At 45.1% G+C, this 13199-nt stretch overlaps 1 protein-coding gene across 8 annotated transcripts in view; it reads left to right on the top strand.

Annotated features, from left to right (window-relative positions):
- CEP89 (centrosomal protein 89) overlaps window positions 1-13199 on the top strand; it is a 66095-nt gene that overhangs the window by 5182 nt on the left and 47714 nt on the right. For 7 of the 8 annotated variants that reach the window (XM_048223803.2, XM_044378875.3, XM_057314309.1 and 4 more), the window contains exons 3-4: window positions 1958-2116; window positions 4951-5134. In XM_048223803.2, coding sequence (XP_048079760.1) covers window positions 1958-2116; window positions 4951-5134 — 343 coding nt within the window. Of the gene's footprint in view, window positions 1-1957; window positions 2117-4950; window positions 5135-7794; window positions 7965-13199 lie in introns of those variants that run through there. The other variant, XM_057314312.1, reaches the window with a different exon arrangement.

Below are 13199 nucleotides of genomic sequence, written 5' to 3'. Positions count from 1 at the left end.
TTTTTTCTTTTACAAATCAAGATTTCAGTATCTTATCAAAGAAATCTTTGCCTGACCCAAGGCCACAAAGATTTTCTCCTGTATTTTCTTCCAGAAGTCTTATAGTTTTGGGCTTTACACTGAGGTCTATGATCCAGTTGGAGGTTATTTTTGAATATGGTTCTGTGGGGGAGGTACACATTCAAGCTCATTTGTTTGCATATGGATACCCGGTTGTTCCAGGACCATCTGATGAGAAGGCTGTATTGTATTAGTTACCTATTGCTGTGTAACAAATGACACCAAAACTTAGTGGCTTAAAGCATAAAACAGTCACATGTTTTATCGCATGTCTCATGATGCTCCTTTTTTTAAAAAAATTGTGTCCTCTTTGTGTTTCCTTTTGGCTGTTTTCTCTTGTTTTGCTTTCAGTTTCTCTAGTCTTTTCTTCTGCAATGGGTAATCTGCTGTCTGTCCCATACTGTGTAATTTTCAGCTTCCAAAGTTCAAGTCTTTTTCAATAATCTCCTGTGTTTCTACTTAACTTTTTGAACATGTGGAATAAGTTATAACTGTTTTAATGTCCTTCTCTGCCAATTCTAACATATACGTTGAGCTCTGAGTGGGTTTCCGTTGATCCTTCTCATAATTTGGGGTCATGTTTTTCTGTCTCTTTGCATGCCTGGTTATCTTGGATTGCATACTAGACACTGTTGTGTCACCTTGTTGTGTGCTAGATATTTTTTATTCCTACCAATCTTCTGGAATTTTGTTCGGGGATGCAGTTAAGTTACGTGGAACTGATTTGATTTCTTAGGTCTTGTTTTTATGATTTACTAAGTACATCTGAAGCAGTGCTCAATCTTGGGCTAATTACTCCCCACTACTGAGGCCTTTCCGAGGACTGTACTCAACATCCTATAGATTATAATTTTTTCCCATCTGTCAGGTGGGAACAAGCATGGTCCCCAACCATGTGTAAGCACCTGGCACTGATCCTCTAATCATTGTAGGTAGTTCTTCCCCCAGCCTCGGATAGTTTCCTCACATTCATGCACTGAGGAATGTTTTGCTGAACACTCAGGGGACCTTCTGCAGACTTCCGGATCTCTCTCTGTTCAGCTCTCTCCTTTCCGGTGCTCTGTCCTGCAAATTCTGTCCGCTGGGCTGCTCCTGGACGCTCAGCTCTGTCTCCACAGCTCAGGAGGTAAACCTGGCTCCATTTCAGCTCTTCCTCCCTGTGCCATGACCTGGAAATTCTCTCAGGCAGTAAGCTGACACAGTTGTAAATCTGTTGTTTTGTTTTGCTTTTTCAAGCGGGAGGGTAAATCCACTACTCTGTCTTTCCAATATTATAGTTTTGAATAGTTTGCAGGCGTTTTTAAAATGCCTTTTAAAATCTTTTCTGTCTTTTTTTGGGGCACCTGGGTGGCATAGTTGGTTAAGTGTCCAGCTCTTGGTTTCAGCTCAGGTCCTGATCTCAGGGTCATGAGAGCCTGGGTTGGGCTCCGCACTCATCATGGAGTTGGCCAGAGATTCCCTCTCCCTCTGCCCCTCCCACTCACGCGTGCTCTCTCTCTCTCTCTCAAATAAATATATATCTTTTAAAAATAATTTTAAAATATTTCGTATTTTTTTATATCTCTCCCTTCCCCCCCATTCTGATCTTTTATTTTAAAAAGGAACGATTTGAATATAGACTGCCTAGATTAGAGACCTGGACCCATCTCCTATTAGCTAGGAAATCTTGGACAAGTCATTTATATTTTAGGCAAAAATGGAGATGACAGTAATATCCATTCATTCAGTTGGTGTGATAATCAAATGAGGCACATAACAGACGGCGGGCACGTAGGTGGTAGATACGCACTAAACATGGACCAGAAGGTCACCCTTCAGGAATTCTCGTGTCCTGTTGTTCAGCCTTCAGCTTGCAGGTTTGTGTCTCACCTTCTCCCTGGCATGCTTTTGTCCCTAGGTCTGCTCTGGCTGCAGTCATCCTAACAACAACACTGACCGGCCGGACTGTTGCCATTCCTCAGCCTCGCCAGAGATCGCTGTCTGAGAGTGACACGTCCTGCGTGGAAAAGGACAGTTTCATCGAGCCCTATGCCACCACCTCGGAGCTGAGGCTTCAGTAAGGCCATCGCGGCTCTGCCGTTCCTCCGGCAGAGGAGCCCCAGCGCGTGCGTGCGTGCGTGCGTGCGTGTGTGTGTGTGTGGTTACGACTGGAGCTCAGTACTCAGGTTTTCATCACCAGGGACAAAGGGACACTGTCCTGGGACACTGATTGCTTTTGACTCCTATCAGAATTTTCTCTAGAGTGGCTCTTGTGAGATTAGGGCGTGTGAAAGCCCTGGTTGTTTTCATGGCTGCACAGCCAATGAATTCAGGGCTGCTTTCAGCCCCTCACGGGACTCTCCTGGCCACAACCTAGATGCAAGAGCTGTCGCCACCACCTCTTGTGTGGCCCCTCTCTGAACATTCATACTGATTTTACCTTTGTTGGCACCTACACTACAACCTTTTCTTTAACATCATTTTCTCTCTTGTTTGAGCTGGGCGAGAACAGACATTGGGTGAGCGGTCAGGAAGGTTTCCTCAGGAAGAGAGCATTGAGAGAAGAGCTGAGGAAGGTACAAGGAGGGCCTGGGAATGGCTCAGGGATTTGGGGGAGATGGTCAGTGTGGGGCTCGGATGCGCTTTCAAGACAGAGAAGAGGGAGCATGACGCAAGGACACATGTGAGCAGCTGAAGGAAGATGTTTGTGGCTGGGGGCACTTGGGTGGGGTGGGCAGTCATTCAAGATGGCCTGGAGGAGTGGGCAGGGGTCAGCCTGGTGATGCCTGGGGTGTCCTGTTCTGAGGTTTGGTCCTTCCCACCCCCTCCTGCTAGGAGTACCAGGAAGACACTGAGGGCTTTAAGGGCTTATGGGGTGGGGCTGGGGGAATACATGACCAGATTTGCCTTTTATCTGTCATGTTTATTCAATTTTGTTTTTTGAGGGTTTTTTGCATACCTTTTTTATGCAGTAAGATCCATCAGTCTTTGTAGTTTCTGACATTATTGTGAAATCTGGACACCTTCCCTATTCTGTGACTGCTCGCTTATTTCCTTCGTAACACATGTTAATATTTTTGGTTTTCACATTTTAATCTTGACTTCATTTTGAGATATTTGAACATAGCGTGTTTCACTTTAGCTGGATAAGAACTTAAAGAATGAAGAAATGGTCTTAAACTTCACTAGAAAGAATGAGCGGATAAGACCATCAGAGGAAATTGGAAACGAAGAATTTTGACTCGGGGGAGGGCTGGATTAGCCACATCACGTTTAAAACGCAGAATTGAGGGGCACCTGGGTGGCTCAGTCGTTAAGCGTCTGCCTTTGGCTCAGGGAGTGATCCCAGCTTTCTGGGGTCGAGCCCCACATCAGGCTCCTCCACTGGAGGCCTGCTTCTTCGTCTCCCACTCCCCCTACTTGTGTTCCCTCTCTCTCTGGCTGTCTCTCTCTGTCAAATAAATAAATAAAATCTTTAAAAATAAATAAATAAATAAATCGCATAGTTGAAGTAGTGAGAGCAGTAGGACTGGTTATATAGAGGACTGCATGTGGATGCCCTGAGGCGACCTGGGGTTTGCATGCATGGTGACTCTTTCATAAGGGCCACCTCACAGAGCAAAGGGGTAGGAAAGGATTCGACAGGATAGTGAATAGCAGTAGTAGAAAAATCAGCTTCGAGCCTAGCCTACTTCATATACCAAACAAATTCCTATTAAGTGAAAGAATTAATCTGTACATACATCATAAATAAAACCAGGAAATCCTATAGCCACTCTTATCAAACCTCTCAGAGGGAGATGCCTGCAGTGCCCTTCTAAGCTAAGAATTTAGAAAGTAGAAAAGGGTGTGTTTTTTTTTAATCATCTTTATGTTAAAAAAATTTACATAGCCACAATGGAATTAATAGAATAGGAAAAGTACTTATAGTACATACAAAGTTTTGAACTTTGTAGATAAAAAGGTTAATTTCAAATTGAAATAGACATACTAGAAGCAAAGTGGATCAGTAGACAAAGGACATGAGCAGACAGTTCACCACAGGAATTAGGACTTGCACACAAATCTATGGAAATACGTTGTTTCAGTAAAAAATGCAGGATTTATACAGTGAGATTTAAGTTCTTTTGCCAAGTTTTGGAAACTTGTTACTAATGTAGTCACAGGTTGGGGAGCTGACTGGTGAAATGATTTTGGAGGTATACCTGGAGACCCCCAAAGTAGTCACGCCATTTGACTCAGCAGTTTACTGTATGGTTATTTGGTTCATAAGACGGATCCTAAATACAGAAGAGATTATTTGCATGCAGATGTTCATTACAGAGTTATTTGTAACAGTGACATTTGGGGGGGAAAGCCTAAGTACAGGAAATGGCTGACGAAACTGGTGTATCTACTGGAGTCTTATATTTTAATGTTTTGACTTTTTTTTTAAAGATTTTATTTATTTATTTGACAGAGAGACAGCCAGCGAGAGAGGGAACACAAGCAGGGGGAGTGGGAGAGGAAGAAGCAGGCTCCCAGCGGAGGAGCCTGATGTGGGGCTCGATCCCAGGACTCTGGGATCACGCCGGGATCACGCCCTGAGCCGAAGGCAGATGCTTAACGACTGAGCCACCCAGGCGCCCCTAATGTTTTGACTTTAAAAACGTGTTACCAGTGAGGCAAATTGTATATGTATGCAGTGATAGGAACTAGAAAAACCCATGTAAGAGTCTGGAAAGAAATGCTGAGTGTACAAGGAGGTGGGATCGTGAATGACTTAATCCTTTAGCTTCTGTATGTTTTGTAAGGTGGTTATAATAATTTTGTGGTGGGGGTTGGAGGTGGGGCATCTGATACACATACATATAGTGACGTGAAGTGTTCAGTGGCTTGTTTATTTGTTTTGCTCCCGACCTTCTAATGCAGACCAAATTGGCAGAATGAGACGGGAAGAAGATCATCTTTGCCATCCTTTGACATGCTGGGCTACGGGGAGGACGACTCGGACACGCACCTGTCGTCCATCTGCCGGGAGTCGGAGGATGTCCGCGCTCCCGAAGCAGAGGGAGATCTCAGTGATGCCGTCTATGCCGCGCCCCACAGAAATCAGGTGTCGCTCACATTCCAGAATTTCTTCTGCGCCCTCTTAACTTACCGTAAATTGTGTAGAGTGCATCAGTAAGGATTTTCTTTTCTCTCTTCTGCCTTTAATGGCTTTTGTCTGGGGGCTGATTTTCTTAACACGGACAGTCTCTTTTTTTTTTAATCTGGTCAGGCAACAAATTTCAGACTCTTTCCTTTATTGTTCAGAGACAGGGCCTTCAGAGACAAAGATAAACATCTTCCACATTCTTAATGTAGATTTCCAGCCACTGCTAAGTAAACCTGCTCTTTCCTTTGGCCCCCAAAGCTACTTTTCCTGTCACTTTTCCAGTTTCAACATGCCTGTTGCAACCTGTCTTCAAATTCATGCCGGTCAAGAGGAATATCGTCATTCGTCTCAGTAGTAGCCGCCATTCTTTGAGTACCATACGGGAGTCTCTGTTTCAAGCTCTTCCCGCAGTTCGCCCCCACTGCCCCGGTGAGGGAGGTTGCATTTACGGCCCTGCCACGTGGGAGGAACCATGGTGCAGAGAGGTTGATGGAGCCCATTCCTCCACCACGTCCGAGCTGCCGTGGTTTCAACTCTGTCCTCCCAGGGTTTGGGAAACTAGGTAGTGCTGTTTCTTTAATGGCAGGAGACAGAACTGTCATTTCTCTTTCTTTTCTCTCCTTCACCGTCACTATAACGTATGTTACTCATAGTGACTATATATACAGATTTGCAGCATCGAATGATACTCAGAGCGATTATATTTCTACTGAGTGCCCCTCCCCCATATTGACTCACATGTTCAATGGTCCCAGGGAGCTTAGTTTGAAGAGTCCTTCTGTGAGCATTTCATGAACTCACCATCACTTTCTAACACCTGCAGACTGTAACATGCAGAGTGAGGTTTCTCTACAGCGAGGTGGCCGAGCCCCGAGCAGGTTCCACCTTGGGCCCGGGGGAAGTCCCTCTGCCCCTCAGTCTGCGTACTTTCTGGCTAGTATTTTGCACTGAGGTTACAGACGAGTTGTTTATCACTCAACTATTTTGGAAGTAAAGCTTACTACCCCATTTCCCATAGAAGAAAGAGATTATAGGGACCTAAACAACCTTCTTTATCATTAGCAGGATACATATTTTATTTTGTAGGCACGTCTGTCATGGTGGCTTCAGGACCCATGTGCAGTTGGGAAATTTTGTTTTAGTTTAAAATGTGAAAAGTAGAGCAGGACAACTAGCCATATCAAGGGCTGGTGAGGTGATGGAGGGATCGTCTAATGCCAGTGGGTATGTGAGCTGGTACCACCACTCTGAAAAACTGACATTTCGGTTTATATTAAAGCTGAACATGTATATTTTCTATGACCCAGCAAGAAAAGAAATGGAAAAGTAGAAAATAATATAACACGTTAGTATTCTCATTCTCCAGAATGAGCAAGTATGGACAGCTTATCTTTTCTTGTTTCAGATTTTTAAAAAAGAAATGAGATTATAGTTAGGGTTGAAATCTTCTTTGTCTCCCTCCCTGGAAGGCCATCTGCTCTTGGATTTGGAATACATTCTAGAAGTCTGTGTTTTTATTTTTTTACTACAAGTAAGTGTCAGCAAATAAATACAGTACAATTTTTTTTTTTTTTAATTGTAAATAGGTCATCATAGTGAACCAGTCATTCCACCTCTTGGCTTTTTTCACTCAGTATTGCAGTTTTGAGATGAATCCACGTTAACTTTTTTTATCTACGCCCCTACCAATGAACATTTGGATTGTTTCCTCGCACATTTGGTCCATGTACCTATGTGTGCTGGGCCATGCCAGATATTGCCAGATTGTTCTCCAAAGCAGTTTTTGTCCTTTTGCCTTCCCACCAGCAGCATATGCATGCCAGTCACCCCATTTCTGTTCATTCCAGCTGTCAGGAACACCATCCCTATACAACCCAGGAGCCAGAGGTGGACTTTGAGGAACTGATTGCTTTTGGAAGGGCTCGTCACAGTCTGTACCTTGTCCTGGTCAGTTGCAGATGGCATGAATGAAAGGGCCCCGTAAGCTGGAAAGGGATTTCAATTTCCCACAGCCTTACCATTTAGGTTTTCTGGGGTGGGGGTGGGGAGAGGGTTACAGGGATAACACAAAGTGCAGGAAAACACAGTAACATTTTCTGACCATTTAATATAGGCTAGGCAGCTTCTGTGGACCATCTCATTTACTTCACACCCTCGGGGTTAAGTGTGGGAAGAAACAGGGCAAGTGACTTGCCCAAGTTTGTTACCCAGCCAACCATCCAGGAGCAGAGGCAGGATTCAGACCAGGGCGACCACGTTTCTCTGTTTAGAATTCAGATTTGTGTTTATTGTCCTTTTGCCTATTGAAACTATTTCTTAGACATAAAGCTTTCTTTGAAACTTGCCAAATATTCTTAAATTGATATAATTAAAGTATATACCTTTGGGGAAAATGGTGTGAGGAGCATGTAAGAATGCTGTTTAATTGCTTGATGGCACCAGCTCTGAAGGAGATAGTGCCCGTGGGGTACATTTAATGTCGAAAAGTAAACTTGCCTTCTCGGTGTTTACTATAGACATTCTGTAATCTGAGGAAAATAATTTGTAATTTTACTCTTATGAGTCATTTGTACTTCCTTTAAAGTGAACAATTTTCAAATTAGAAAGATAAGGAAACGGAGCAGCCCAAATCAGGCTATTTGGACTGAAACCTATACCTCATGCCTCTCTCTGTGTTTCAGGGTAGTTGGGCAAACATCTTCATGTGAAGTATGCACCCGCTCAGAAATGGCCTAACATGGAAAGCAAGTCTTGTTTTCAGCAGTTTTCTTATTGGTGCCACCCAAAAGTAAGGCTGGGGGACGTGGGGGGCGTGAATTTGTGGTCAGTTCACGCGATGCTAGCGTCCAGTGGACAGAACAGTGCCGTGGGCATTCAGAGACCTGGGTTTAAGTCCCTGCTTCTCGACTTCCCAGTTGTATGGCTTGGATGAGTCAGATAACCTCTCTGCATCCATAAAGGACTGTGTCAGGGAGGTTACTCTGTCTGGGGTAGGTCAGTAATTCAACATACAGTGATTGAGCACACAGCGAGGGCCAGGCATTGTGCTGGGCGCTGGAGAAGCTGCGTAAGACAGAGTCCGCAGTCACACGATCACCAGTTAGTCAATCACAGTTACGATAAATGTTACAAAGGAAGGGGATGGGGTGGCATGAGACCATGTCAGCGGGGGACGTAACCTTTCTGAGAGGGCTGCAGAGAGAGACAGCAAAGGGGTGGGAAGGAGCTCTGGCCTCCTTGCTTTTCCCTTTACTTGATTCTTCTGCCCGACCCCTTGATAGGGTTGTTCGTTATCCTTTATAGTTCAGTAACCTCACCAGAATTCATTGTGGTGTGTGTTATTATCAGTCTTTTTTCCTGAAATTTAGTTTGATTATTTAATTCTGCAGACACAGATTTTCAGCTCCCTTATTTATTTTCAGAGAACATTTCCTTCCTATTTTATCGACTAAGCTTATCATCTGTTTGTTTTATTCTCCTTTGGGAACGCGAGTTATACATTTGTTGGCTGTCCTCTGTCTTCCCTGTCTGTTCTCTTTTCCGTAATCATTTGTCTCTCTTTTTTCTTTGCAGCGTTATTTTCTGTGATTTGCCCTGTGCACCCTCCTCATCTCTTTGGCACTGCGTTCTTGTTTCTAGTATAGCTTTTACCTTCTCTGTGTTGGTTTCATTTTTTCCTTTTGGTTTTTAGTTTTACCAATTTACTTTCCACATCTTTTGTTGCCTTGTCATTCTTCTTGGTCTTCTGTAGCTCTTCTTTGGGTTCTTCGTGTCAGTCTGTGCTGTCCTTCATTTCTTGGAGAGAATAGGGGCTGGATTCTGGACAGTCAAGTTGGGCTCTCCACTGGTGTCTCCCTTTAGCTTCTTCTCCCCTCGCTTCTGCCGTGTGGCAATGACTATACTTTTCCTGGGCCCGTCCGCACCCTTGCGCTCATTGCACCTGTCAGAACATCACTGCGGACCTCTATAACTGTGATGCTTTGTGGTTTTTCAAGCATCTGCATGCCTGATGTCTGAGGAGGTCTGGCAGCTTTTGGCTTCTCTCTCTGTTCCAAATTTCATAGATTTGGTAGCTGTTTTCTGCCCATTGATTAAGCTTTCTCCCCCCGGCCCAATTCTTTTTTTTTTTTTTTTTTTTAAGATTTTTAAATTTATTTATTTGACAGAGAGAGACAGCCAGAGAGAGAGGGAACACAAGCAGGGGGAGTGGGAGAGGAAGAAACAGCCTTCCAGCGGAGGAGCCTGATGCGGGGCTCGATCCCATAACGCGGGGATCACGCCCTGAGCCGAAGGCAGACGCTTAACGACTGAGCCACTCAAGCGCCCCGGGCCCAATTCTTTTGATTGCTTTCAATAGGTTTTAAGGGAAAAGAGTGTAGTGTAAATGCCTAGTTACTATTTTTGAATAGAATTCATGAATAGAATGTTACCGAAGTGCTCCTGTCCTTATTCTTGCTATCGTGTTTGTGGACTTGCGAAGCATTGTGTCAGGGAGTGCCATTCGTTCGCTCACTTGTTCACATATTCATCCAACCAGCCGCCAACAAACGGATATTTGCCGTGTGCTTGGGTGGAGACCCAGAGAGGAACCATTCATGCAGGAGTAAACCAGTGCTCTCTAGAATCTTCTGGCGGCCAAGAAATAGTGGACATTCTTCTGCTACTCTTGAGGACTAGGAACGTCTCCTTTCTGTCTCCATAGTTTTCAGTTTCTTTACATTTTTCTTTTTGTTACACAGGTAAATGCATGACTACATGTTTCTTATAAAATCTTTGGATAGTGAACTAAAGCACAAGCTTGTCCTGAAACCTGCCGTTCCTATTCCAGTCCTCTTCTCTCCAGGAGAAGCCTCTCTGGTCACTGACATCTGTTTTGGGGTGGTGGTTTTTTGTTTTTTGGCTGTAAAAATGGAATAAACAAGCATAAGTTTTAAAGAATAGACCTTTAACTCTCTGACCTAACAAAGCCAAAAGGCAGGAGATTCTAATATTGTTTCAGCTGCCTATCAAAGGCTGGTGCCTGGCATCCCCTTGGCCTCCTCCTCATGGTCACCAGGGGGTGCAGCCCGTCCTGATCCCAAAGCAGAAAGGAAGAAGTGGGGCAAGGGCCTTCTCATTGTGCTGCTCTGTATTTATTAGGGAGAACGTTTTTTTCCAAAAGCCTCCCAGCAGGAGTCTCATTGGTCACATGGCCATCCCTTGACTAGTCACTGGCTAAGGGGAAGAGGATTCCCATGGGTCATACCCTGGAGCTGAGTCCATTTGCACCAAACAAAATCAGGAATCTCTTAGCAAGGGAGAAAGGAGGGCAGTGTAGGGTGCCTGCGGTGGTCTGACTCCTGTGGTCTCTGCGTTTGCAAGTCCACGTCCAGGTGCAGAGAGAAATGCCCCCTCCAGTCTCTGTGCGTGAGGAGTATTGACTCTGCTCCGCCAGTACTAGCACCTCTGCGGGAGCCTCACCCCCTTCGGGAGCAGTAGAGGGCCAGGACAGCGAGGAGGGCAGCAAGTCGTCACTGCAGCCAATATGCAGAAGCCACCTAGAGAGTGAGCTCCGCCGTCTTCCAGGGTGGGCTCGCCTCCGTGCAGCAGTTGAGGAAACACGGATCCCCAGACCCTTCGTCGAGCATGGCGTTGGACCTCCGGCGGTCCTTCTACCGTGCACATCAGAGTTAGTTTTGGGAGCACTTGCCTGGCTTAGTCTGCAGGAACATACGACTCTTGATCTCAGGGTCGTGAGTTTGAGCCCCACGTTGGGCATGGAGCCTACTTAAAAACAAAGCAAAACTAGAAAACTGGAGTTAGTTCTTGTTCGCTGCAAATTCTTACCACACTCTTGCCTTGACTTTACCCCAAGGTGGCGCTAGCTGGACCCTCCTGTTGCTCCACCGCAGATGGCCGTGTAATGCATCAGGCGTGGGGTTCTGTTCTTAGCATCTTTGATGTGAGGCGTGCCATCGCCCCCGTGGTCCCGGCCCTGTGTCATTGGGCTAATCTCTGCTGGCGGCCCAGGAATAGTGGGGACTCCACCCGGATAGTCGGTCTCCCAGCTGCCTCACCCCGGAAGCCACGAGAATCCACACTTGCGGCTTCCCTGCTGTGTTGGCAGGCTTTCTCCTCTAAGTAATAGAAGGCTTCCGACATCACCGATCACTTGTGCGTGTTTTTGAACTTTATATGCACGAAATCCCAGAACATGTGTTCCTTTGCATCCAGCCACATTGTTAGGTGTGTACACGTTTAAAACTGTATCTTCCTGGTAAATGGGATATTTTGTCACTATGAAGTGAGCCTTTTTATCTCTAAAAATGTGTTTGGCTTTAACATCTATTTTGTATGACATTTTCCATGTTTCTTCTGTTTGATATTTGTATGGTCTGGTTTTTTTCCATCCTTTAATTTCAACCTTTCTCTATCCTCATGTTTATCTGTGTCTTGTAAAGAGCATATCGTTTTTTAAAACAAGTTCCCTGAGATATAATTCACATACCACACTACTCCTCCATTTATCACTGGAGCATGTGGTTTTTTGTTAACTAGGTTTGACAAACTTCCTTTGTCTTTTTACTGAAGCGCTTAGTCTTTTTATATTTAAGGTGTATGTGGATATATTTGAGTTTAATCTTGTCAACTTCAGTTTTTCTATTTCTCCCCTTATTGGTTTTTGTTTGTTTGGTTTTTTGGTCTTTCTTTGAATTGATTATTTTTTCAGTTTGATTTCTTTCCCTCTACTAGGTTGAAAATTATACCTTTCTTCCCCACCTAAAATCACCCTAGTGATTAAAGCATGTACATTTTCCTCTTTAAAATCTGGGGTGCTAGACCACCCAGGAAGAGCGTGAAGGAGTCTGGCACAGGTGCCGTGGGCACGTGAGGACAGGCTATTCCCAGCACCTCACATGTCCGCGCTGCAGCCTGTTTGGCCTGCTTCATCCTTCCATTTCTTCGATACCCAGACAGGTTTTGTTTGCATTACCAAGGTAATTTTTATGTTCAGAAGTATCTGGCAGTTTAAAAAATGTTTTAAATTCAAACTTTTGTGTTTTTTTAATTTTTGTAAAGATTCTATTTATTTATTTGAGAGAGAGAAAGATAGCGAGAGAGAGCATGAGCAGGGAGGAGAGGGAGAAGCAGGCTCCCCATGAGCAGGGAGCCCGATGTGGGGCTCGAGCCCAGGACCTTGGGATCACGACCTGAGCCAAAGGCAGGCGCTGAACTGACTGAGCCACCCAGGTGCCCCAAATTCAAACTTTTAAATTAGAGAAGTTTTTAGGTTTTGTGGTCACAAATTCTTTAGGCTTATTGATGAGTGTATTAACTATACACAGAGATACGTAGACCATAAATGTACAGCTCGGTGAAATTTTATAAAGCGGCTACCACCCAGATTAAAAAGAAAAATGACATTACTAGTACCCCGGATGGTTCCCTTCGTGACGGAGAAGAGGCCACCGCTTCCCCAGAGTTCACCACTGCCCCGACGCCCAGAGCTGATTAGCTCTTGGAAAATCACCGTAGTTTTGCCTACTCTGAAAACTGTGATTTTAGTCAGGACAGCCTGTATTGTTTGGAGCCTTTGAGGCTCTTAGGGTGTCGCAGTGCTTGGTTCACTGTCCCTGCTGACAGTGGCCCACTGTGCAGCGCTACCGTTCGGGGACTTCCTTGTTTTACTGATGCTGGATATCGGCTTGTTTTGTCTGGCGCCCTTTGGAACAGTGCGCTGTAAACAGCCATGTGTACATGGACGTGTTTCCGGCGGGCCTGTACGGCGCCTAGACACCGGCGTGTGGCACAGGTACAGTCCAGGGCCCGTGTGGGCTCAGCCTTCGCCCTCGGAGACGAGCAGAGAGAGAGACACTCCAGGCCCCTAGCACTTTCCCATTTCCTTGATGGTAGTCACTTAATAGATCTCTGACAGGGTGAGCCAGGCAGTTGGTTCCCAGGAGATAAAAGCCAAGAAGTCACTTCTTGTTTCTTCCTTCAGAAGCTACGTAGAGTGGGAGACCTGTGCGCCCTCCTGAGCGGG

The sequence above is a fragment of the Ursus arctos genome, unplaced genomic scaffold, assembly GCF_023065955.2.
Source record: "Ursus arctos isolate Adak ecotype North America unplaced genomic scaffold, UrsArc2.0 scaffold_19, whole genome shotgun sequence".
Classification (NCBI taxonomy): Eukaryota; Metazoa; Chordata; class Mammalia; order Carnivora; family Ursidae; genus Ursus; species Ursus arctos.
Note: the sequence above shows the minus strand (reverse complement) of the source record. Positions and strands in the feature narration are given on the sequence as shown.